Genomic DNA, 27,489 nt, shown 5'->3' on the forward strand with positions numbered 1-27,489 from the left:
GTTGCAGGCACGATTCAGCTCATCCCAAGGGGCCTTCTTGCTCCGCTTGTCGGGAGCACGCAGCTCTCTCTTTCGCTTATAAGGAACTTAATCTACCAGAAAATATGCAATCTAGATAATAACAGAGCCCCCGCTCGGGCGCGAGATCATTATGGTTGTTATTAAACTTAAAATAACAATTTAGCGTTTAATTAGATTCGTTCGTGGGGGCCCGACACCCCTCTGAGAAGACTGCGCTTCTGTACGGACGGAGAGAATGCCGACCAGGGGGTGGGGGAGGAGGGCTGCCTCAGTCCTCCTCTTCGACGCGACTTCCGGCAAAATCTCATTATACCTGGCGCGCTGTCAACTACACGTTACCGAATCGCCGCTCTAGTGATGTTGCGTTTTTTTACACTGCGGAGTCGATATAACGTTATAATATTATTTCGCTTTTTTTTTTTAATACACTAAATGTAAGGTGATTCCGTAATCGACGCGTGCAAGAGATATTTCGCGTCAAAAGTTTAAAAATTCAGATATATAGCTTGAAATTTGAGCGAACTTTCTCTTAGAATGATTTTATATTATATTTTATAAAATATTATTAAATAATAAAAAATTAAAGATATAATTAATGTATTAAAATTAAATATATAATTTTATAAAAATATAATCTGTATATTATATTTATTAATATTATATGTTAACATTATATTTGTGTATTAGATTTTCGAGAGAGAATAGTTAGAGAGAGAAAGTTTATAATATTCTCAGAAAAGATTACAGGATATTATCAAGTATATCCACACATTTATATTTATATTTGCCAGATCAAAGAATGGATTTTCTCTCTCTTCCTTATAAATCATATTTTAAAGAGAAATGTCAAAAATTCTGATCGTGTCATTATCGACCGAATTTCAGACTTTTTGAATTTGCTTAAAATACCAATAAATATAAAATAATAAATAATAAAGTATAATTCAATATCAAACAAGATTGATTCACTGTCTCTCGTTTGCAGTAGTTTTTCGTTAGTCAAATAATCCTCAGAATTTTCTCAGAAATTTGACGTAAATATATTTCTAAACTAAAAGAGAAAAAAACAGCAATTTCAAGTGATGGTTCCCGTTGTATAAATTATTTTTATTTATATAAAAATAAAAATGTAAAAACGAAGCAAACTTATGATGGAAAAAGAAAATGGAGAGAAATAAATGCCTTTACATAATCTTAACTTTCTTTAAATTTACATATAAATTTCACTTAATTTTAATTATATTACATATATATTATAAGAGAATTTTAATCTATATATTTTGTGCTCGTTCGATTGATTATATCATGTTAATCGCTATCATTGCTCTCATAGTTTCATTTATTATTTTTATGACATTTCTTTCGAGTGTTATATTAATAATACCTTAAGTGCATCTGCTAATGTAAATATGTTTGGATTATGCACAAGCCGCCCAAAAAGAACCATTCTTCCTTGATTGTCCAATTTCCGCAAGGGTAAACAAATTCTAAGCGGAAATAAAATATTTCAAAATCTATCAAAAATGTTTATATCTAGTTTTACGGCGAATCATATAGTTTCAATATTTTATTCGAAAAAATTAATTTGAACCTGTTATACTATTTCAAAATTGGTTTATATTTTTCATCATCGATAAACCAATCGCGATTCTCTTCGACTACTCTCTTCCAATATTCTGCAAATGTAAGAGATAACATATTATATAACATATTATATAACATAAACGATTAATATATATATATATATATATATATATATATATATATATTCAGTGCTCGTATCGTTATCGCAAATGCTTAATGATTTGAAATACTGTGACTAGTAATAAAAAATTATATATATTTACGCACTTATTTTTCTTCACCATTATTGCTAAGTAAAATCCTTAATTCTTTACACGAGTTACCTGTTAATTCTTGAATTGTACCATCAGTGCCGCCATATTCAACAGGTAAGATATTAGCTGGCATGTTCATAAAACAATCAGGCGTTGTTTTGCGCGTGTATACACGCAGTCTTTGCTTTATTTTGTCGCTCAATATATAACTAGTGATGTCCATGAATAATTTAGCGTATCCGGGAGTATTAACATAGTTAAGCAATTGAATTCTGACAGGATAGCAACTCTGCCACGCGTGGAGCAGGTTTTTTAAAGTGCGAATTTCTATTTGACCAATATGACGCAAAGTTATATATTGTAAATCTACAATTATTACGAAACCGTACAAGGATGCTTCAACGTTGTCTCTTATGGCTACATCTAGAGCCAAGGATGCGGCCTAAAATGTCAGCCATCGAAAATTATAAACAAATTTAAAGTATCGCTTTAAATTAATATTATTTTTATGACACTTCTTTCGAGTGTTATATTAATAATACCTTAAGTGCATCTGCTAATGTAAATATGCTTGGATTATGCACAAGCCGCCCGAGGAGAATCATTCTTCCTTGATTGTCCAATTTCCGCAAGGGTAAACAAATTCTAAGCGGAAATAAAATATTTCAAAATCTATCAAAAATGTTTATATCTAATTTTACGGCGAATATATATAAAATACTTTATTAACTATTAAAATTAAACTTAAAAAGCAAACTGCATAAATGAAATTTTTATAGATTAATTGGGATGCAAAATATTTACGTATAAATTTGTCTTGGATGAATTTATAAAAAGATATCCTTATAGAAATATATTGGGCTTGGATGAATTTATGAAAACTTCAAATTTTCGCACTTTTATAATTACATTTAGGAATAATTTTTCTTACCCCAAATCTAACAATTGTTGCAGTCTTAGTTGTAACGGATCTCTGTTCGCATACCATTCTGGTATCTTTGCTCTCTGTATTTGATAATTCCGTATCTTGGCCTTTGTACGCTCGAGATTAAATTTGCAGACTCTCAAAAATCGCAAAATGAAGAAATCATCTGTATATATATTAAAATTTTTTCTCAAATAAGAGCGATAATTGTATTAATATTTGATATACTTTACAGATATATCTATATATATCTAAAGAGATAAAATTTGGAAAAATGGGAAATTTTTCCAATAATCTTTCTTTAATAATCTTTCTTCAATAACAAATATAATAGATTCTTTTATTATATGATATTCAAAAAAAGAAAAAGACGTAAAAATTATTATGTGAATATTTAATGACGCAATTTTAATATTCTTTGCAATATTACAAATATGTGCTTAAAAAAATATATAATAAATTGCTGACTGCATGCACTGGAAAAATGTCAATATCTATACAACATGTGTATATGAATACACATACATATATTATACAAGTATTTAATATCGATGTAAAAATACATGTAACAAATATACTAAACGTTCTCGTCGAAATGACGTTGGTTTGAGTTACATTTCAAATCACTAGATTCTTACTCAACAATATTATCTATTTTGCATTATAATTATCATGAATAATAATCTTATCAAAGCAGTCTCAGTCAATATAAAATATAAAAAGATTTATTTAGTATTTTATGTCATAAATAATGAATAGAAATCTTGTGACTTTAAATACAGCATTAAAAACATGATTAAAAAGTTATTTAATGTATATATGAAACAGTGCAAAAATAGCGTACATATAATGTACATTATAATACATGTTTTAAGATAATTTTTAACAAACTTATAATAAATTCTGTCGTTTCGAATCGTAAATTTGTAATATACTTTTTTGTAATAATTTTAAAATTCTATTTTAATGTTGCAATAAACGAAGATACATACAAATTAATTTCCATTTTCTTTTTTTAGAGAATAATAATAACAGTAATAATATTTCATTTATATTAAACATATTAACACATGTATCAATTTTAAAATTTTATTATTAAATTGTACTTTTATATTATTTTTTTATATTCTAAATTATTAAAAAGTATGCTTGTAGAAGAGTTTATGGAAAATAATTTATACAATTTTAAAAAAAGAGAACTGCTTAGTTTAGGAAATAATGAAATAAAAACATGACATGAATTTTATAAATAATACGAACTTTTTTATCAAATCAAAGCTTATCAAAATTGTCAAATTACTTTTGTATAATAAAATTATATAAAATTAGTAATTTGAAATTTGGCTAAAAAAAAATTAAATCAAAATTGGCACATAAGAGCGCAGGGAAGAAACAACAGTTCCTTCTTTTTTATTATTTGTTTACTTAAAACTTAAAATTAAAAATAACGGGTGTATTTTATTTTCGCCCGTTATTTTTAATTTTAAATTTTTTAGTAACAAATAATAAAAAAAAGAAGTATTGTTTCTTCTCTGTGCTCCAACTACCACGCTGTGGGCTCTTATGTACCTATTTTGATTTTTGAAATTATATAAATTTATCACTTCTTTTAAAAAAAAAAATAATCACACACTTTTATTCGGTACAAAGTCCATTTCTACGAGCTTAATACTTTTAAATATATTTTCATATTATTTCATATTAATTCATTCTAATATGTTAAAATTATTATTAATTCAAGACAATTTTATTTTCATGTTACGAAATTAATAATTTGTCAACAAAAAAACATTCAATAATGAATGTCATACAAAAATTTTTCTATTCTAACCTATTATTATCGATGTTTTTACCAGTTCGTGCGCATAAATCGCTCTCTTGAATCCAGCGTTTAATTTCCGCGATAGATTTTTCTCTATTCTCGTCTGATTCATTTAAATCGCTGCATATTTTTTTTGCTCGATTGTCAAGTTATGTGTAATATTGTCGGATCTCTGAGAATCTGCCATCGTGATGATAATAAACACGGAACTCTGTACTCAGAAGACACTCACATATGCGACTGAACAAAGTCTGTTAGATTATATACCAGCTCTGAATTTTTTGCTATTTCGCGCATGCGTAGAACAGCGATAATAATATACATATGGAAATTTATTCGCAATGTGTGTTCGTCCATGTTCTCGTGATCTTATCTGGAAAACGTATAAACACACCTTTTATATTCGTTGATAGACACTCAGCATTTTTTGTCATTTTAATCACTGTCCAATGATTAATAATAGATTATCTCATCGACATATTTATTATAATGCGATTGTAATTTAAAAAGAAGGTTTTGATGTGATTTCTGTATGTATTTATCATTTCTTTAGAACATATTATATTAAAAAGATTGATCAATTCGAGGAACATATCAGCGTTCTTGACATATTTTGATATTTTTTGTTTGAAATTATTGATGTAATTATTTATCATTATAAAGCATATGTTTACGTAAGATATAAAAGAAAATAGAACATTAAGAAATAGAATATTTAAGATATAAATCGATATTATTTTTATGATGTATGTATTCTGTGTTAAAAATATACTTCTTTGGCAAAATTTCCGAAAATATCTTATTATATTTTCAAGATATTTTATGTAATCTTTAAAAAATATATACCTCAAAAAATATTTTAGTGATATTTTTATATTTAAAAAATTTTTTCTTTGAGGCATTTACAGACATCAAAAAATCATTATCATAATTTGTGATAAATATTCAGGAAATCATCTCTGAAAATAAACAATGCTATTTGCTCTTAAATATTTTAAATTGTCGGATGCATTTAAAATAGATTATAATAAATGCGATGATTTATTTTTACACACACACCCACACCCACACACACACACACACACACATATTAAATATGTATATATAAATCATAAATAATAAAATTACTTCAATATCTCTGTAACTTAAATAATATTTAGGTTTATAATTTATCACTCTATGCGAACTATGTATGATCTAGTGTCTAAACACGATTAATTTAATTAGTAAATATTATTTAGTGATGTTTTTTCCTGTTTATTAATTTTTAGATCAAGGATAAATAACATTATTGATTATATTATCCATATCAGTGGATTATTATCAATCTATTATATATTTATCTATTATATATTATCAATATACTGATTACATTATAATAATTGTATGGATACAAGACAAACTTTCTCTGAGAATCTCTATTGAATCGAGATTATAAATGAATACAATATTGATTTTTAAGATTTATTTATTAAACCATATCATATCGCAAAATTAGTTTCAGCTGAGTCTCTCAGCAGAATCATGATTATAAATACGGGCCTACATGAATCTCAAATTCGTCAAATCAAGAATTCATTGAAACGACGATCAGAAACTAAAATAACGAAAGAGTAATATTAAATATAAAAAAAAGAGAAGAATTTGATTTCCCTAAATTACTGTATTGCTTTCGAGCTAATATATTTGTTGCATTTTAATAAGGTTCCCTGGCTTGAAAAAATTCAAATAAAATCTATTTTCAGTATATTTCAATATATGTAATAATAATAATAATAATAATAATAATAATACATGTTTTATTGCTGAAATTTCATTTTCTCCAATAGAAATAATGATAGAATTGCAGTAAGTTACGAGAAAAAAATATTATAAAATTTTATATTATTTTATTAATATATTTTAGGATATATTAATATTTATTACATTTACAATTAAGTCCAATATATAATTGCTTATTTGTTATTTGAATACTCGTATATTTTAATAAAAAACACTATTGTATTTTTAACATCAATCGAAATGGAAATTGATTCGTCTTCGTTTACAATGATTTGTCGCAACAAATAGTTTCACATTCTTAAAAAATTTGATGTAAAAATATTTAAATATATATAAAACAGAACAAAAAAGGAGGAGAGTAAGTTTCGTGTAGTGGTTCTCGTTATATGATAAATTATAAATCAAGATTAAGATAAGTGAAACAAGTTTATGATAAAAAATAAATGTGCACAGTTAGACGAGATTATATTAATTGACAAAATTATTTTAAAACCGGTTTATATTTTTCATCGTCGATAAACCAATCGCGATTCTCTTCGACCACTTTCTTCCAATATTCTGCAAATGTAAGAGATATATAACTATTATATAACATAAACGATATCATATTATTTAACATAAACGATTAATATAGATGTATATTCAGTGCTCATATCGTTATCGCAAGTGCTTAATGATTTGAAATACTGCGACTTAATAAAATTATATATATTTAAAAAATATATATATTTATTAATAATATATATATATATATATATATATATATATACATATATATATATATATATATATTAATTATATATATTTACGCACTTATTTTTCTTCACCATTATTGCTAAATAAACTCCTTAATTCTTTACATGAATTACCTGTCAATTCTTGAATTGTACCATCAGTACCGCCATATTCAACAGGTAAGATATTAGACATATTGATAAAACAATCCTGTGCTCTCTTGCGCGTGTATACACGTAATTTTTGCTTTACCTTGTCGTTTAATATGTAACTAGTGACGTCCATAAATAATTTAGCATATTCCGGCGTGTTAACATAATTAAGCAAATGAATTTTTATGGGATAACAATCAAACCACGCGTGGAGCAGGTTCTTTAAAGTGCGAATTTCTAGTTGACCAATATGACGCATAGTTGTATATTGTAAATCTATAATTATTACGAAACCGTACAAAGATGCTTCAACGTTGTCTCTTATGGCCACATCTAGAGCCAAAGACGCAGCCTAAAAAGTCAGCCATCGAAAAGTAAACAAATTTAAAGTATCGCTTTGAATTAATATTATTTTTATGACATTTCTCTCGAGTGTTACATTAATACCTTAAGTGCATCTGCTAATGTAAATATGTCTGGATTATGCATAAGGCGCCCGAGAAGAACCATTCTTCCTTGATTGTCCAATTTCCGCAAGGGTAAACAAATTCTAAGCGGAAATAAAATATTTCAAATCACTCAAAAATGTTTATATCTAGATTTACGAGTACAACAAATATATATAAAATGCTTTATCAGCGTTAAAATTAAAGTTGAAAAATCAATTATTGCATCATCAACAAATGCAAATAAAATAAATTTTCGATAAATGTATAACTAAAAGTAATTATTAATAAAATTATAATATGATAGAAATAAAAACATATTTAAAAGTCCACTTCAAAATAGTCGAAGAATTGATCATTGAAGATAAAATTACATTAAAATTAAGATATTTATATTGTGTCAAATTTATGAAAAATTTAATCTTCACACTCTTATATAATTATATTTTGATATAATTTTGATTACCCCAATTCGAGCAATTCCTGCAGTTTTTGCTGTAGCGGATCTCTGTTTGCGTACCATTCTGGCATTTTAGCTCGATGCATTTGATAATTTCGTATTTTGAGCTTAGTTTTCTCGATATTAAATTTGCAGGTTCTCAAAAATCGCAAAATAAAGAAATCATCTGTATACATTAAGATTTCCTTCTTAAATAAAAAACCATAATAGTAACAATGATAAATAAAAAGCCATAATAGTAACAATGATAGATAGATATGTCTAAAGCAATAAAATATTGAAGATGCAAAATTTTTCCAATAATCTTTCTTTTTCAATAAAAAATATAATATATTTTTTCATTACACTATATTTAAGAGAGAAAAATATAATTATTGTGAATATTTAATAACGTAATTTTAATATTCTTTACATTGAAATTGATTTCTCGATGTAAAAAGATGTTTATGGAAACGACGGTACGTATTTTTCTTTTTTCTTTTATTTTTTTCATTTCTTTTATTTTTCTTATTTTATTTTTTATTGACTTGCAACATACTTTTTATTGACTTGAAATTGCAAAATTTTTAGTATTATGTATAATTCATCGATTATTTTCAGCAATTATATATAATTAATTCATATCATAATTATTAAAAAAGAATCTCATGATTTCAAAAAAACTGCACGCCAACATAAAATATAAAGACATTTTCACGCATTACTTCACATTATAAATAATAAAATAAAAATCTTGTGATTTTAAATATATTGCACAGTAACATAAAACGTATGCATTTTTTAGTTAGAAAATTATTTAATGTGTATGTAATCAAAATTCAAAAAGAAATGTACATACAAAGCACATTATAATAAATTTTAAGATAATTCCAATGTATAATGAATTTTATTATTATACGTATCGTAAATTTAAAATATTCCTTTTTGTGAGAATTCTACATAAAATTCTATTTTATTTAATGTTGCAATCGATAAAGATATATAAAAATTAATTTTTATTTTGTTTCTTTTAGAAAATAATAATAATATTTTTTTAGTAATAATATTTTACATTGACGTATATCAATTTTAAAATTGTACATTGTATTACTAAATTGAAAATTAAATAAAATTATTTTCGTATTACTTTTTTATACTTTAAATTAAAGATTACGTTTATACAGAAAAGTTTATACAAAATAATTTATAGAATATTTATGCAATTTGTAAAAAAGAGAGTTGCTTATGAGATAATAAAATATAATCAAAACGCGATACGAAATTTTATAAATAATACAAATTTTTTTATCAATTCGATATTTATCAAGATAAAATTAAAAATCGAATTACTTTTGGATAATGAAATTATATAAACTTGTCACTCTTTTTCGCAAATATACATTTTTTTTACTTCGTAGAGAATCAAATTCAACGAGTTTAAGGCCCGATTCACACTATCGGTCCGCTCGCGCTCTGCTCACAATCTGTTCACGGTTCGATCAAATATTCTTTCATTGTTTACAAATGTACGTATTCACACTAAATTAGATAACACTCAAATGTCGACCTGGTTTCGCTCCGCCGCAGCAAGGATGTTTCGAAAGAATATTTTGCCAGAAGATGAGCGAACTTGCCTGACTCGCACCGATAATGTGAAAAATTTTCGGTCCATCATCAATAGAAAATTAAAAAAAAACTATCTTAATTGTCTGAGATCGGATTGTGAATCGGTCCTAATACTCTTAAACATAATTTCATATTATTTCATATTAATTCATTCTAATATGTTAAAATTATTATTAATTCAAGATAATTTTATTTTCGTGCTACGAAATTAATTAATAAATCGTCAACAAAAAAACATTCAATAATGAATGTCATACAAAAATTTTTTAATTTTTCTAACATAATAATATCATTTTTACCAATTCGTGCGGATAAATCGCTCTCTTGAATCCAGTGTTTAATTTCTGCGATAGATTTTCCTCTATTTTCGTCCGATTCATTTAAAACTTTCGCTGCATATTCCTTTTGCTCGATTGTTAAATTATGTGTAACACTGTCGTAACTCTGAGACTCTGCCATTGTAACGTTCGTAATGACAGAACTTTACGTACTGAGAGGACACTCGCATAATCGCGATTAATCAAAAGAAACTTGGATATCTGTCTGATGAATCTTAATATTTTGCACATGCGTACAGCGTATCGATAGCGATATATATATGTATATTGCAATCTGATTATTACGTGCATTCATGTCATTTTCATGTCAAAAAGATGTCAAAACATGTCAAATACACCTTCTATATTTATTTGTAATTACATTTGATTAATAATAAAAAATATCATTAATTATATAAAATGATATGCTATCTTAATGATACATTTATCATGTACGACTAATTTAAAAAAAGTTTGTGTGATTTCTATCTATGTATTTGTTTTCATATATATTAAAAGGATTATAATAACTTGAGCAATATCAGAAGCGTCCTTAACATCCATTTTCATTGCTTTGTTTGAAATTATTTATTTAATTAAATACCATTGTAAATTAAGCACTTTTGCAAAATATAACGATGAACAGAGTATGTAAGATATAAATCGATACAATTTTCAAGATATATATTCTTTGTTAAAAATACGCATTCTTTTCTTTTAACAAAATTTCCGAAAGTTTTATTTTCGAGATATATTTTGTTATCTTTAAAACATTATGCTTTACAAAATATTTTAATATTTTAATATTTTTTAAACATTCTTTGAGATATCTACAGACATCAAAAAATTATTATACAGTTTGTGTTAAATATTCAGGAAATTATCTATATTCTTAAAATAAATAAAAAACATTTATTATCCTTACTTGCTTATTAAAAAAAAAAAAAAAAAAATATATATATATATATATATATATATATATATATACCGTAAATAAGAAAATTACTCCAATATCTCTGTAGTATAAGTAATTAGTAGCATAAGTAATTATAAGCATATTATAGATCTGTAAGTTATCACTACAAGCGATAAGCTTATCGTTGTATATGATCTAATGCCAAATGTGATTAATCTCAATAAAAATACTAGTGTTAATTTTTACAATTAGCAAATTTATTTTCGGAATAAGTACTAATAATATTAATAATTATATTATAAATGTAAGTGAATCATTATCTATCTCTTACGAATATAATGATTACATTATATTGATATTATAAAATCACGAAAATTAAATAATTTATAATTATATTAATTTTACATATGAAAATCTCTAATCAAAAATATAATTAAAAAATTATAACAAAAATATAAAAAATTAATTAATATAAAATTATCATGAAATAATTTTTTTATATATCGCTTATATAAATTAATATGATCTTGATTTTAATTCAACTACTTGTATATAAATTTAATAGTTTATAAATAAATTTAACTCAATGCAAATCTAAGTTAATCCAAGAATTTCGTCCTCAAGATCTTATTAATTATTAAACTGTTAGCAGAACAAACGAATGATTTCGAACGTAAGATGAAAATAGTTATAATCAAAATGTACTGTAGCCCTCGACTAAAAATTCTACGGAGTATATGAATCTTCTTAAGGTGCCTTTACATGGGAGCGTTTTAGCGTCGAGCGTTAAAGCGTCAAAAAGTGTGACATGCGCAGTGTGCCTAGTGATTTGTTGAAACGCTGGAGCAGTCAGTAAATCATCTAAATTGCGGAATATTATCAAATATTATCATTATTATCAATATTATCAATATTATCATTATTATCAAATATTATCAATAAAATGTCAGTTAATTATCGTTATCATCAATGGTTATTAGAATGCAGCAGCATTATTAATCATGAATATAAGAAACAAAAAAAAGTTACGTGCACACTCCACACGTTATATCCTATACAAAGAATACATTGTAATAAATAATATTCATGTTGTATTTAGAAAACATATATTTATGCCAATTATTCCTTCTGTTTGGTTATGTTGTAATACGCTACTAATCGCGCAATTCTATAATATATATTGTATAATGATATCTATTATATCTATTATATCTATTATATTTATTATATATTATATATATTAATACATTTTCTATTAAGAATATACAATCTACTTACCTCTACCGTATTTATTAAAATTTTGTTACTAGACATTGTTTTAGCGGTTTTAGCGTCAAGATGCTGGAATCTGCCTGTTCAGAATTATGCGCAAGGGTGCTGCGCACGTGTTTTTGACGCTCGACGCTTGACGCTAAACGCTTCCATCTAAAGACGCCTTTATTCATCGAATTAAGAGCGATCAAGAGAAAAAAGAGAATCTGACTTCTAAATTACTGTATTAGTTTCCGAGTTAATACATTAGTTGCCTTTTTAATAGGAAAGGTCTGAAAAAATCCGAGCAAAATCTATTTGTATTTATACGAATTACAAATCAAGGTCAAAATAAGTGAATCATAAGTTTACCATAAAAAATAATTGTGCACAAAGAAATTACATTAATTCACAAAATTTTTATTCTTTTCATAAAACTGGTTTATACTTTTCATCGTCGATAAACCAGTCGCGATTCTCTTCAAGCGTTTTCTTCCAATATTCTGTAAATGTAAGAGGTCATATTACACAATATAAGTAACGTAGATACATATAAAATACTCATATTGTTATCAGCTTTTAGTAAAGTTTTGAAATATTTTGACTATACATAAGATAATAGTATTTCATTGACACTTTTTCTTTGTTTGCAATTGTTGTTAAATAAAATCTTCTGCATATGAATTACCTGTTAATTCCTGAATTGTACCATCAGTGCCGCCATATTCAACAGGTAAGATATTAGCCGGTATATTTGTAAAACATTCATGCGTCGTTTTATGCGTATAAATGTGTAATCTTTGTTTCAGTTTATCGCTCAAGAAAAATCTAGTCAACATCATAATAAATTTTGCATATTCCGGTATGTTAATATAATTAAGCAATTTAATTCTTATGGGGTAGCAACCCTGCCACGCGTGGATCATATTCATTAAAATACCAGGCCGCACTTGAGCAACATGACGTAAAGTTGCATATTGCAAATCTATAATTATTACTAAACCGTACAAGGATGCTTCAACGCTGTCTCTTAAGGCCAAGTCTAGAGACATGGATGAGGCCTAAAAAATCATCCGTTGAAAAACATAAACAACTTAAAAGTACTTAAAATTAATATAATTTTTATGACATTAATCATTCGAGTGTTATGTTAGTATATATTAATAATACCTTAAGTGCATCCGCTAATGTAAATATGTCTGGATTATGCACAAGGCGAGCGAGAATAATGATTCTTCCTTCATTGTCCAATTTTCGTAAAGGTAAACAAATTCTAAGACAAATAAAACACTTTAAAATCCTTCAAAAATATTTATATTTAGTTTTATAGCGACGATACATAGAACGTTCTACGAGTCGTTAGGACTAAATTTGAAAAGTGACTTATGGTATCATCAAATAATGTTTCAAAATAAATATATATATAATATTAAAATAAATATCTACAAGTAATTTTTATTAAAATTAGAATACGATACAAATAAAAAAGATATTTAATGAAAAACTTTATATCAAATTGTTTATTAAGTTGTAATTCAAACTGGTGAAAAATTTCGAGAAAATTTTTTATATAAACTCTAAACACGCGATTTAATAATTTCATTATGAAAGATCAATTATGAAAGATTTAATCTATAATGATTACATTTAAATTGATTATTATTTAATAATATAATATTAAATATTATTAAATATTATTTATATAAATGATAAATATACGTTGTGATTTGCAAGTAAATCGTTATGAAAGAAATTGATAATTATATATATGACAATGCAAAAACTATCAATAGATATGGCAATGCAAAAACTATCAAGTTTCATAATCAATCATCCACTGAGTTGATCAGAAATATTATTGAAATATTATTTTTACAATAACAGTAAAAGATAAATTTAAATTTTAAATTTTAAATTTTAAATTTTAAATTTAAATTTTAAAAGTTAAATTTTTATAGATTATATTTTATAGATAATCAAGATGTAAATATTTTCCTGTAAATTTGTCTGGAACAAAAAGATAACCTTGAATAAAAAGATAACCTTTTGGAAATATACTTGACAATAAAACTTTATACATTCGTCTTCTTAAAATTATACTTAAGAATCATTTTTGTTACCCCAAATCTAGTAATTCTTGCAATTTTGGTTGAAGCGGATCTCTGTTGCCGTACCATTCCGGTATCTTAGCTCGCTGCATTTGATAATTTCGCATCTTGGTCTTTGTCTTCTCGAGATTAAATTTGCAAGCTCTCAAAAATCGTAAAATAAACAAATCATCTGCATATAAATTAATATTTTCTTTCAAAGACAATCCCAAAAATAGTCGAAACAATAAATTATATAGGCATTATAAACTGTTTGTAGAATTAATTTCTGTTTAGTATTAATTTCTCTCTTTCTTTTATTACATTATATTTATAAGAAACAGAAAGAGAATGAATAAAAATTATTATTTAAACATTTAATAATTTAATTCTTATTTGCCTGTAATATTACTATCTTAATAATATCAACTATCTGTTTTTAAATATATACGTAGTTGATGATAAATAGTTAACTTTCTGATTAAGATAATAATATAAGATAAAACAAATTAAACGGAAAAAAATGATTCTCTAATTATCAAACATGTTATAAAACATCAATATCAAGTACAATGTAAAATATTAAATAAATTTATGTTGATCAATGTTATCACAATGAGAATGATTGAAAAAAAATATGATATGCTAAATTCAATTGTAATATAATTTTGTAATATAATTCTATTGTAATATAATTTTGTAATTTTATATTCTTTCTGGTGTAACAATTTTAATATTCTACATTTTAATTTTATTTATTATTATAATATTTGTTCTTTATTCTATATTTTCTATATTTTAATCGAAATTTTCAAATTATTTTTTTCTAATAAAAACATAAAAGTTTGTTGTATTTTCTTCAGTAAAAATATATTTTCCCCCACATGAAAGAAAGAATTTAATAAAAATTTAATATTTAATAATATTTTATTAAAATATATTTTCTTTCACTCAGTAAAAGAAACGAATTCAATAAAAATTTTAAATTTAATAATATTTTATAATTCATGTTAATGCGTTAATGATAGTCGATGGTAATTTTATTGAAATGCTTTCGAACTGAATCATAATTAAACGTTATTCAAGAACATTATTCTAACATAATATTATTATTTTTACCAGTTCGTGCGCGTAAATCGTTCTCTTGAATCCAACGTTTAATCTCCACGATGGCGGATTCTCTATTTTCGTCGTGTTCATTTAGAACTTTTGCTGCGAATTCCTTCTGCTCGGTTGTCAATTTCAGTGTAGGATTGTCGCAACTTTGAACCTTAGCCATCTTAACATTTAACAAGGAACTTTATCTATCAAGACGAAACTTCCTACTGCGATTGACTGAAACGTTCAGTGTAATTTAACTGACGAATCTCTACTTCACGCATGCGTAGCATGACGATATTGAGGTATATTACACATATATAGATACTGTATATATGTATTCCCTACGCATATATAACGCGTAACCTTGGTTAGAACGTTCACTGCATTCAACTAAATGACTTTTAAACGTATGAATTCCGATGAGCGAGGCGAAAGTAACGAAATAAAAAAAGACAAGGCTTAATTGAAGATACGAGACGTCTGATATCACTGTTCACTTTTTTAATTAATTGGCTTGAAAAAGTTATCGACTAATAGTTATATACGATTTTCACTGATATAAGGAAACACTCTCTGGCAGTACGCAATAACTTGTCTTCGTGTATCTATGGAGAGAGAAGACAGTATCAGTATTGCCAACCGTGTAATATGTATATCAATGGTGCATATACTTAGATGTGTTTCTACTATTAGCTATCTCTATAGAGCTGTATAAGAGTGATGTCTATAGAGTATGATTCATATAGTTTTTTTTTTTTTTTTTTTTTTTTTTTTTATGAGCATATTTAAGAGTATGTTTCGTGCATGTTTCAAAATCTTGCGAGTGGGAGAAGAGACAAGAGACTCTAGATTTCATTACCATGTGAATGTATACGAATGTATGTGTTGCACATGTAACGTGTAATATACAGGATGTCCCGAAATTACCGCTAAATATTTTAAAGGCAGATTCCATGGCCAATTTAAAAACGATTTTTTCTCAACGAAAATGTCGAGACACTAATAATTTTCGAATTATAAGTGATTGGAAATAAAGGGTTTTTCGTAAATTAAGCTTTGTAGAAATAAAATATTAACAAAACCACATTCTTCGATTAATTTTAAATAGAGTTTACTTTAGTTGAGTTTTAATTTAAGGCTTAATTGCAAAGATATATGATGACAAAAATCGGGAACATGCAAAAAATAATGGCCTTCATCGACATTTTCGCTAAGGAAAAATCGTCTCCAAATGATCCTAGGAATCTGTCTTTGAAAGATTCATTACAAATCAAGATCAAAATAAGTGAATCATAAGTTTATCATAAAAAATAATTATGCACAAAGAAGTTACATTAATTCACAAAATTTTTATTCTTTTCATAAAACTGGTTTATAATTTTCATCGTCGATAAACCAGTCACGATTTTCTTCGATCATTTTCTTCCAAAATTCTGTAAATGTAAGAAGTCATATTACACAATATATGTCACATAAATACATATAAAATACTCATATTATTATCCGTTGCTTTAGTAAAGTTTTGAAATATTTTGACTATACATAAGAAAATGATATTTCATTGTCACTTTTTCTTTGTTTGCAATTGTTGTTAAATAAAATCTTCTGCATATGAATTACCTGTTAATTCCTGAATTGTACCATCAGTGCCGCCATATTCAACAGGTAAGATATTAGCCGATATATTTGTAAAACACTCATGCGTCGTTTTGTGCGTGTAGATGTGTAATCTTTGTTTCAGTTTATCGCTCAAGAAATATCTAGTCAACATCATAATAAATTCAGCAGATTTCGGTGTGTTAACATAATTAAGCAATTGAATTCTTATGGGGTAGCAACCCTGCCACGCGTGGACCATATTCATTAAAATACCAGGCCGAATTTGAGCAAGATGACGTAAAGTTGCATATTGCAAATCTATAATTATTACTAAACCGTACAAGGATGCTTCAACGCTGTCCCTTAAGGCCAAGTCTATAGACACGGATGAGGCCTAAAAAATCATCCGTTGAAAAACATAAACAACTTTAAAGTACTTTAAATTAATATAGTTTTTATGACATTAATCAGTCGAGTGTTATATTAGTATATATCAATAATACCTTAAGTGCATCCGCTATTGTAAATATGTTTGGATTATGCATAGGGCGAATGAGGATAATCATTCTTCCTTTATTGTCCAATTTTCGTAAAGGTAAACAAATTCTAAGACAAATAAGATATTTTAAAATCCTTCGAAAATATTTACATTTTGTTTTATAGAGACATAGAATGCTCTACGAGCCATTAGGATTAAATTTGAGAAGTGATTTATTGTATCATCAAACTAAAGTTTCAAAATAAATATATATCTAATATTAAAATAAATATCTACAAGTAATTTTTATTAAAATTATAACACGATACAAATAAAAAAGATATTTAATGAAAAACTTTTTATCAAATTGTTTATTAAATTGTAATTCAAATTGGTGAAAAATTTCGAGAAAATTTTTTATATAAACTCTAAACACGCGGTTTAATAATTTCATTATGAAAGATCAATTATGAAAGATTTAATCTGTAATTATTATATTTAAATTGTTTATAATTTAATAATATAATATAAATTATTAAATATTATTTACATAAATGATAAATATACGTTGTGGTTTGCAAGTAAATCGTTATGAAAGAAATTGATAATTATGACAATGCAAATACTGTAAAGTTTCATCAATCATCCACTGAGTTAATCTGAAATATTTTTGAAATATTATTTTTACAATAAAAGTGAAAGATAGTTAAATTTTTATAGATTAATCAAGATGCAAATATTTTCGTGTAAATTTGTCTTGAACAAACTTATAAAAGGATTTTCTTATGGAAATATACTTTACAATAAAACTTTATGAATTTTCGCCTTTTTATAATTATACTTAAGGATTATTTTTGTTACCCCAAATCTAATAATTCTTGCAATTTTGGTTGAAGCGGATCTCTGTTCCCATACCATTCCGGTATCTTAGCTCGCTGCATTTGATAATTTCGCATCTTGACCTTTGTCTTCTCGAGATTAAATTTGCAAGCTCTCAAAAAACGCAAAATAAACAAATCATCTGTATATAAATTAATATTTTCTTTCAAAGACAATCCCAAAGATAGTCGAAACAATAAATTATATAAGCATTATAAATTATATAGAATAATTTATAGGCATTTATAGGCATGTGTGTTTAAAGCGGTAAAATTTTGAAAATGAAAAATTTTTCAAATTATTTTCTTTAATAAAAAATATATTACTAAATTTTTTTATTTATTATATTTAAGAAACAGAAAAAGAATGAATAAAAATTATTATTTAAACACGTAATGATTTAATTTTTATCTACTTGTAATATTATGGCATCAAATATCTGTTTCTAAATATATACGTACTTGATGATTAACAAATAACTTCCTGATATTTTACATTTTACGTAATACTTGATAGTATTTTTGTATGTTTTGCACCATACTTGGGACGAGGTTCTTATTTATTATGATTTAAAATAATACGTAATAAGCAAATCATTATAATATAAGATAAAACAAATTAAACGGAATGAATCTCTTATTATCAAATATGTTATAAAACATCAACATCAAGTACGTTGTAAAATTAAATATTAACGTTTATATTAATTAATGTTATCTCAATGAAAATGAAGAAAAAATTTGATATGCTAAATTCTATTGTAATATAATTTTGTAATTTTATATTCTTTCTGATGTAACAATTTTAATATTCTATATTTTAACCGAAATTTTCAAATTATTTTTTTGTAATAAAAGCATATTAAAGTTTATCGTATTTTCCTCAGTAAAAATATATTTTTCCCCTCTATAAAAGAAAAATTTTAATAAAAATTTAATATTTAATAAAATATTTTATTAAATTTTATATTTTATTAAAATATATTTTCTTTCACTCAGTGAAAGAAATGAATTCAATAAAAATTTAATATTTAATAATATTTTATAATTCATGTTAATGCATTAATGAAAATTAATGGTAATTTTATTGGAATACTTTCGAACTAATCATCATCATAATTGAACGTTTTTCAAGAGCTCTAACATAATATTAATATTTTTACCAGTTCGTGCGCGTAAGTCATTCTCTTGAATCCAACGTTTAATCTCTACGATGGCGGTTTCTCTATTTTTGTCATGTTCATTTAGAACTTTTGCTGCGTATTCCTTTTGCTCGGTTGTCAATTTCAGTGTAGAACTGTCGCAACTTTGAATCTTAGCCATCTTGACATTTAACGAGGAACTTTATCTATCAAGACGATACTTGCTACTGCGATTGACTGAAACGTTCAGTGTAATTTAACTGATGAATCACTACTTCACGCATGCGCAACATGACAATACTATGTACATTATACATATATATATATATACTGTGTATCTATTCGCTACGCACATATAACGCGTAACCTTGGCTAGAATGTATGTATTCACTGTTAAGCATTCAATTAAATTACTTTTAAACATATTAATTCCGATAAGCGAGGAGAAAGTGACGAAATGGAAAAAGACAAGGCTTAATTGAAGATACGAGACGTCTGATATCGCTGTTCACATTTTTCATTCAATTGATGCCTTGAAAAAATTATCGTTAATAGTTATATAAGATTTTCACTGATATAAGGGAAAACTCTGGCTGTACGCGATAACATGTCTTCGTGTATCTATCGAGAGAGAGGACGTTTTGCCAACACATGTGTAATATGTAGTATACAGTGGTGCCACTATAGTATAGATCTGTTTCCATCTCAAAAAGATATCTCTGACCTAGTTCAGCTTAGAGATCCTCTTATAAGAGACTTATCATCAGATAGAGTGAGCATATGTTAAGAGTATATTTCGTGCATGTGTCAAAATCTTGCGAGTGAGAGAAGAGACAAGAGACTTTAGATTCCACTTCCACGTGAATGTATACGAATGTATGTGTTGCACATGTACGTGTAATATACAGGGTGTCCCAAAACTACCGCTAGATATATTTTAAAGGCAGATTTCCAAGGCCAATTTAAAAACGATTTTTTCTCAACGAAAATGACCAATTGGACCAATCAAAAGTGTTTAATTAAATATCATTGTAAATTATGCACTTTTGCCAGATATAACGGAGAACAGAATATGTAAGATATAAATCGATATTATTTTTACGATATGCATTCTTTGTTAAAATACGCATTCTTTTCTTTGACAAAATCTCTTAAAGTATCTTGTTTTCGATATACTTTACGTTCTTAACAAATTATGTATCTTTACAACCTTATGTATCCTACATATTTAAGATGTCAACTGTATGTATCTTTACGAATTGTATGCACTCGAAGAAATATATTTTAATGATATTTTTATATCATAAACATTCTTTGAGGCATCTACAAACATAAAAAAATCATTATATAATTCGGTTTAATTGTTCAGAAAATCATCTATAGTCTAAAATAAATAAGAAAACAATTCGATGTTACAATCATCCTCAATTGCACTCGCTTATTTAAAATATATATAATATTTAAAAGCACAAATATATATATATGTATGTATAAATAAATTATTTCAGTATCTCTACAGCATATAAATAATATTATGAATCGAGGTTATCAATACATGATAAGAGCTTATCTTTACGTATGTATAATTTAATGTCTAAATGCAATTCATTTCTAAAATTATATACTTAGTTATCTTAATTTTTATAATGTTTAAATATATTTCGGCATTTCTTCTCATTGGTTAATTTTCGAATCAAGTGTGCATAATTATTGATCACATTATTTATTATATTATTAGTATCTCAGTACATTATTATATATATATATATATATATATATATATATATATATTATGTATATTAAAAGCTTAAGTACATCTGCTAATATAAATATGTTTGTATTATTCACAGAGAGTCCGAGGAGGACCATTCTTTCGTCATTGTCCAATTTTCATGAAGATAAACAAATTCTAAGACAAACAGAATGTTTCAAAATCCTTCAAAATTTTTTCTCTCAGTTTATATTTAGTTTTATGGCGAATATATATAGACTGCTTTATTAGCTAAAATTAAACTTGAAAAGTGAAATCTTTTGTATCATCAAAACAAATTTTATACATATAAATATATATCTAAAAGTAATTATTAATAAAATTACAATACTATAATATAATGAAATAGATATTTAATGGAAAATTAATCTCATACCAAATTGTATATCAAATTGTAATTCGTATCAAATTGATAATTCATATCAAATTGATTTGATTGATTCATATCAATTGATTGAAAATTTCGAGATTTTTAAATTTTGCTAACATATTATAATCATTTTTATCAGTTTGTGCGGATAAATCACTCTCTTGAATCCAGCGTTAATTTTAATTTCTGCAATACAGTTTCCTCTATTCTCTAATCCATTTCTAATTCATTTAAATTTAAAACTTTGGCTGTAATATGTGATGTGTAATATATAATATAGCGACGTATGTTGCGATCTTTTTGTTTCGTGCGTTCGACTAAAGAAAGTAGAAAAATGACTTCTATATTCGTTTATATTCAGCGCTTTTTATCATTTTAATCTTCCATCAGATCAATGATAGATTATCGACATATTTATCATGAGCGATTGTAATTTAAAAAATAATTCTATTTGTGCGATTTCTATCTATTTATTAATTTTCTCGAACATAAATATAAAAAGGATCATAATTAACTTAAGCAACAAAAGCACATAAAAAGCGCTCCTGACATTTATTTATTTTCATTTTCTGTTTGAAATTATTCGTTTAATTATATAGCATGCACTTACGCAAAACATAAATATAGAATAGAATATAAAATATAAATTGATACTGATAAATTGAAATTGATAAATTGATATATATTTTTACGATATATGTTCTCTGTTAAAAATACATATTGTTTTCCTTTAACAAAATTTCCGAAAGTCTTATTTTCGAGATATATTTTATTATCTGTAAAAACTATATACCTAACTAATATTCCACAAAATATTTTAATAATATTTTTATACGTTTTAAACATTCTTTGAGATATCTACAGACTTCAAAAAGTCATTATACAGTTTGTATTAAATATTCAGGAAATTATCTACCTTCTTAAAATAAATAAAAAACATTTATTATCCTTACTTGCCTATTTAAAATATATATAAACTGTAAATAATAAAATTACTCCAAAATCTCTACAGTATAAGTAATTAGTATTAGTAACATAAGTAATTATAAGCATATTATAGATCTGTAAGTTATCACTACAAGCGATAAGCTTATCGTTGTATATGATCTAGTGCCAAATGTGATTAATCTCAATAAAAATACTAGTGTTAATTTTTACAATTAGCAAATTTATTTTCGGAATAAGTACTAATAATATTAATAATTATATTATAAATGTAAGTGAATCATTATCTATCTCTTACGAATATATTGATTACATTATATTGATATTATAAAATCACGAAAATTAAATAATTTAATTATCTTAATTTTACATATGAAAATCTCGTTAATCAAAAATATAAATTAAAAAAATTATAACAAAAATATAAAAAATTAATTAATATAAAATTATAAAATTATGAAATTCATGAAATAATTTTTTTATATATCGCTTATATAAATTAATATGACCTTGATTTTAATTCAATTATTTGTATATAAATTTAATAGTTTATAAATAAATTTAACTCAATGCAAATCTAAGTTAATCCAAGAATTTCGTCCTCAAGATCTAATTAATTATTAAACTGTTAGCAGAACAAACGAATGATTTCGAAGGTAAGATGAAAATAGTTATAATGAAAATGTACTGTATTCGTCGACTAATAATTCTACGCAGTATATGAATCTCTTATTCATCGAATCAAGAGTGATCAAGAGAAAGGAGAGAATCTGACTTCTCTAAATTACTGTATTAGTTTCCGAGTTAATACATTAGTTACCTTTTTAATAGAAAAGATGAAAATTTTATGAAAAAATCCGAGCCAAATCTATTTGTATTTATACGAATTACAAATCAAGATCAAACTAAATGAACCATAAGTTTACCATAGAAAATAATTGTGCACAGAGAAATTACATTAATTCACAAAATTTTTATTCTTTTCATAAAACTGGTTTATAATTTTCATCGTCGATAAACCAGTCACGATTTTCTTCGACCGTTTTCTTCCAATATTCTGTAAATGTAAGAGGTCATATTACACAATATATGTCACGTAAATACATATAAAATACTCATATTATTATCCGTTGCTTTAGTAAAGTTTTGAAATATGTATTTTGACTATACATAAGAAAATGATATTTCATTGTCACTTTTTCTTTGTTTGCAATTGTTAAATAAAATCTTCTGCATATGAATTACCTGTTAATTCCTGAATTGTACCATCAGTGCCGCCATATTCAACAGGTAAGATATTAGCCGGTATATTTGTAAAACATTCATGCGTCGTTTTGTGCGTGTAGACGTGTAATCTTTGTTTCAGTTTATCGCTCAAGAAATATCTAGTCAACATCATAATAAATTTAGTAAATTCCGGTGTGTTAACATAATTAAGCAATTGAATTCTTATGGGGTAGCAACCCTGCCACATGTGAACTATATTCATTAAAAAACCAGGCCGCACTTGAGCAATATGACGTAAAGTTGCATATTGCGAATCTATAATTATTACTAAACCGTACAAGGACGCTTCAACGCTGTCTCTTAAGGCTAAGTCTATAGACATGGATGAGACCTAAAAAATCATCCGTTGAAAAACATAAACAACTTTAAAGTACTTTAAATTAATATAATTTTTATGACATTTACCATTCGAGTGTTATGTTAGTATATATTAATAATACCTTAAATACATCCGCTAATGCAAATATGTCTGGATTATACGTAACACGCGCGAGGATAATCATTCTTCCTTCATTGTCCAACTTTCGTAAAGGTAAACAAATTCTAAGACGAATAAGATACTTTAAAATCCTTCAAAAATATTTACATTTTGTTTTATAGCGACATAGAATGCTCTACAAGCCGTCAGAACTTAATTTAAAAAGTGACTTATTATATCATCAAACTAAAGTTTCAAAATAAATATATATCTAATATTAAAATAAATATGTAAAAGTAATTTTTATTAAAATTATAATATGATACAAATAAAAAAGATATTTAATGAAAAACTTTATATCAAATTGTTCATTAAGTTGTAATTCAAATTGGTGAAAAATTTCGAGAAAATTTTTTATACAAACTCTAAACGCGCGGGTTAATAATTTATCAATTATGAAAGATTTAGTCTGTAATTATTATATTTAAATTGATTATGATTTAATAATATAATACAAATCATTAAATGACATTACCATAAGTGATAAATATTGTTGTAACTTTGTGATTTGCAAATAAATCATTATGACAAAAAATTGATAATTATGACAATGCAAAAAACTGTAAAATTTCATAATCAATTATCCACTGAGTTTTGTTTTGAACAAATTTATAAAAAGATAACTTTGTGGAAATATACTTGACGATACAGCTTTATACATTCGTCTTAAAATTATACTTAGGAATCATTTCTGTTACCCCAAATCTAGTAATTCTTGCAATTTTGGTTGAAGCGGATCTCTGTTACCGTACCATTCTGGCATCTTAGCTCGCTGCATTTGATAATTTCGTATCTTGGTCTTTGTTTTCTCGAGATTAAATTTGCAAGCTCTCAAAAATCGTAAAATAAACAAATCATCTGCATATCAATTAATATTTTCTTTCAAAGACAATCCCAAAGATAGTCGAAACAATAAATTATACAAGCATTATAAACTATATAGAATAATTTATAGACATTTATAGACATTTATATTTGTATCTGAAGCAGTAAAATTTTTAATATGAAAAATTTTTCAAATAATTTTCTTTAAAAAATATATTACTTAATTTCTCTCTTTCTTTTATTACATTATATTTATAAGATACAGAAAGAGAATGAATAAAAATTATTATTTAAACATTTAATAATTTAATTTTTATCTGCCTGTAATATTACGATCATAATAGTATCAAATATCTATTTTTAAATATGTATGTAATTGATGATTAATAGATAACTTCCTGATATATCACACTTTACGTAATACTTGAGTGTTTTTGTATACCATAATTGATACGAGATTCTATTTATATATATCATAATGTAAAATAAAACGTAATAAGCAAATCGTTATAATATAATATGAAACAAATTAAATGGATAATAAATCTCTAATTATCAATTATGTTATAAAACATCAATATCAAGTACAATGTAAAATATTCAATAAATTTATATTAATCAATGTTATCTCAATGAGAATGATAGAAGAAAAAATTTGATATGCTAAATTCTATTGTAATATAATTTTTTAATATAATTCTGTTGTAATATAATTTTGTAATTTTATATTCTTTCTGGTGTAACAATTTTAATATTCTATATTTTAATCGAAATTTTCAAATTATAATTTTGCAATAAAAACATATAAAAGTTTGTTGTATTTTCCTCAGTAAAAATATATTATCCCCCCCATAAAAGAAAGAATTAGTAAAAATTTAATATTTAATAATATTGTATTAAAATATATTTTCTTTCACTCAGTAAAAGAAACGAATTCAATAAAAATTTAATATTTAATAATATTTTAAATGCTTTCGAACTGAATCATAATTAAACGTTATTCAAGAACATTATTCTAACATAATATTATTATTTTTACCAGTTCGTGCGCGTAAATCGTTCTCTTGAATCCAACGTTTAATCTCCACGATGGCGGTTTCTCTATTTTCGTCGTGTTCATTTAGAACTTTTGCTGCGTATTCCTTCTGCTCGGTTGTCAATTTCAGTATAGAACTGTCGCAATTTTGAATCTTAGCCATCTTGAGGCCATTTAACGAGGAACTTTATCTATCATGACGATGACTTGCTTATGCGATTGACTGAAACGTTCAGTGTAATTTAATAGACAGATTTCTATTTCACGCATGCGTAGCATAACAATACTGATATATATTATACACATATACATACTGTGTGTCTATTCGCTACGTATTTATAACGCGTAACCTTGGCTAGAACGTATTCACTGCTAAGCATTCAATTAAATCACTTTTTAACATATCAATTCCGATGAACTAGGAGAAAGTGACGACATGGAAAAACACAAGGCTTAATATTGAAGACATGAGACGTCTGATATCACTGTTCACTTTTTTAATTAATCGATGGAAAAGTTATCGACTAATAGTTATATACGATTTTCACTGATATAAGGAAACACTCTCTGGCAGTACGTGATAACTTGTCTTCGCGTATCTATCGAGAGAGAAGACGTATCAGTATTGCCAACCGTGTAATATGTAGTATCCAGTGGTGCCACTATATTATAGGTGTATTTCTCCCACCTGATAAAGATATCTCTTTGCTAGTTCAGCTTTGGGATCCTCTTATAATAGACTTACCATCAGATAGAGTGAGCTTATGTTAAGAGTATGTTTCGTGCATGTGTCAAAATCTTGCGAGTGAGAGAAGAGACAAGAGATTACTCTAGATTTCACTCCCACGTGAGTGGGAGTTGCCGCAAAATGATGGATCAATCAAAAGTGGTCCCCTGATAGCCAATCTCTTATTAGAGGGCTTCCTAATGCAGGTAGTTCAGTTATAAAAAACTGACTTGATGCGACCAATCTTTAGGATATAAATCGCGAATCGCAAACTTTTTTTTTAAATACATATAAAATTGTAGATTTTAAATTTTTATACAATCAACAAAACGAGCAATCGCTGCTTATTTCATTATATTAAATTTATCATGTGTATAACTGCAATCATTCGAAAAAAAGTTTATGTATGTGATCTATATTCATTATTTCTTTAGAGTATATATATTGAAAAAAATTATCCTGAGCACTATAGAGACATTTGCTATTTTTTTTCGC

General features: G+C 25.7%; 4 protein-coding genes across 11 annotated transcripts in view; all 4 read right to left on the minus strand.

The window, feature by feature from the left end:
* Positions 1–27,489, minus strand: part of LOC105258184 (neurogenic locus Notch protein) — a 279,923-nt gene that overhangs the window by 74,731 nt on the left and 177,703 nt on the right. The window lies entirely within an intron of this gene.
* Positions 1,281–10,373, minus strand: LOC105258179 (retinol-binding protein pinta). 4 transcript variants are annotated; one of them, XM_025413189.1, is made up of 6 exons: positions 10,086–10,373; positions 2,791–2,950; positions 2,402–2,504; positions 1,929–2,301; positions 1,613–1,697; positions 1,281–1,508 (listed from the first exon to the last, which is right to left on the minus strand). In XM_025413189.1, the coding sequence occupies exons 1-5, from the start codon at positions 10,243–10,245 to the stop codon at positions 1,621–1,623; spliced, it is 873 nt and encodes a 290-aa protein (XP_025268974.1). In that variant the 5' UTR covers positions 10,246–10,373; the 3' UTR covers positions 1,281–1,508; positions 1,613–1,620. The 4 variants fall into 4 exon arrangements, with proteins under 4 accessions (XP_025268974.1, XP_025268973.1, XP_025268975.1 ...); XM_025413188.1 differs by having other exon boundaries at positions 1,281–1,697; XM_025413190.1 differs by lacking the exon at positions 10,086–10,373 and adding an exon at positions 4,616–5,049 and having other exon boundaries at positions 1,281–1,697.
* LOC105258185 (retinol-binding protein pinta) lies at positions 11,599–16,114 on the minus strand. 2 transcript variants are annotated; one of them, XR_003123490.1, is made up of 7 exons: positions 15,477–16,114; positions 14,391–14,550; positions 13,441–13,543; positions 12,959–13,331; positions 12,643–12,773; positions 12,298–12,563; positions 11,599–11,880 (listed from the first exon to the last, which is right to left on the minus strand). XR_003123490.1 is itself a non-coding variant. In XM_025413194.1 (5 exons), exons 1-5 carry the CDS (start codon positions 15,634–15,636, stop codon positions 12,700–12,702), a joined length of 870 nt encoding a protein of 289 aa, XP_025268979.1. In that variant the 5' UTR covers positions 15,637–16,114; the 3' UTR covers positions 12,575–12,699. The 2 variants fall into 2 exon arrangements, 1 of the variants encoding a protein (XP_025268979.1); XM_025413194.1 differs by lacking the exons at positions 11,599–11,880; positions 12,298–12,563 and having other exon boundaries at positions 12,575–12,773.
* On the minus strand, positions 16,682–26,925 carry LOC105253940 (retinol-binding protein pinta). Of its 3 annotated transcripts, none has more exons than XM_025413193.1 (6): positions 26,582–26,918; positions 26,271–26,490; positions 25,105–25,264; positions 17,561–17,663; positions 17,079–17,451; positions 16,682–16,891 (listed from the first exon to the last, which is right to left on the minus strand). In XM_025413193.1, the coding sequence occupies exons 2-6, from the start codon at positions 26,428–26,430 to the stop codon at positions 16,818–16,820; spliced, it is 870 nt and encodes a 289-aa protein (XP_025268978.1). In that variant the 5' UTR covers positions 26,431–26,490; positions 26,582–26,918; the 3' UTR covers positions 16,682–16,817. The 3 variants fall into 3 exon arrangements, with proteins under 3 accessions (XP_025268978.1, XP_025268977.1, XP_025268976.1); XM_025413192.1 differs by lacking the exons at positions 25,105–25,264; positions 26,582–26,918 and adding exons at positions 18,397–18,556; positions 19,577–19,792 and having other exon boundaries at positions 16,775–16,891; positions 26,271–26,348; XM_025413191.1 differs by lacking the exons at positions 16,682–16,891; positions 17,079–17,451; positions 17,561–17,663 and adding exons at positions 23,562–23,698; positions 23,887–24,259; positions 24,369–24,471 and having other exon boundaries at positions 26,582–26,925.

This window comes from Camponotus floridanus, unplaced genomic scaffold, assembly GCF_003227725.1.
Source record: "Camponotus floridanus strain SB8 unplaced genomic scaffold, Cflo_v7.5 scaffold62, whole genome shotgun sequence".
NCBI lineage: Eukaryota > Metazoa > Arthropoda > Insecta > Hymenoptera > Formicidae > Camponotus > Camponotus floridanus.

Bases quoted from the DNA above. Each gene is read 5' to 3' on its own strand.
- LOC105258179 (XM_025413189.1), bottom strand. From the start codon at position 10,245: ATGGCAGAGTCTCAGAGTTACGACAGTGTTACACATAATTTAACAATC. The intron at 2,505-2,790 runs GTAAGAAAAATT...ATTTCCGCTTAG, and splicing joins CAACAATTGTTAGATTTGGG to AATTTGTTTACCCTTGCGGA. The intron at 1,698-1,928 runs GTAACTCGTGTA...TTACATTTGCAG, and splicing joins TACAATTCAAGAATTAACAG to AATATTGGAAGAGAGTAGTC.
- LOC105258185 (XM_025413194.1), bottom strand. From the start codon at position 15,636: ATGGCTAAGGTTCAAAGTTGCGACAATCCTACACTGAAATTGACAACC. The intron at 13,332-13,440 runs GTATTATTAATA...ATGATTTTTTAG, and splicing joins CATTAGCGGATGCACTTAAG to GCCTCATCCATGTCTCTAGA. The intron at 12,774-12,958 runs GTAATTCATATG...TTACATTTACAG, and splicing joins TACAATTCAGGAATTAACAG to AATATTGGAAGAAAACGCTT.
- LOC105253940 (XM_025413193.1), bottom strand. From the start codon at position 26,430: ATGGCTAAGATTCAAAATTGCGACAGTTCTATACTGAAATTGACAACC. The intron at 17,452-17,560 runs GTATTATTGATA...ATGATTTTTTAG, and splicing joins CAATAGCGGATGCACTTAAG to GCCTCATCCGTGTCTATAGA. The intron at 16,892-17,078 runs GTAATTCATATG...TTACATTTACAG, and splicing joins TACAATTCAGGAATTAACAG to AATTTTGGAAGAAAATGATC.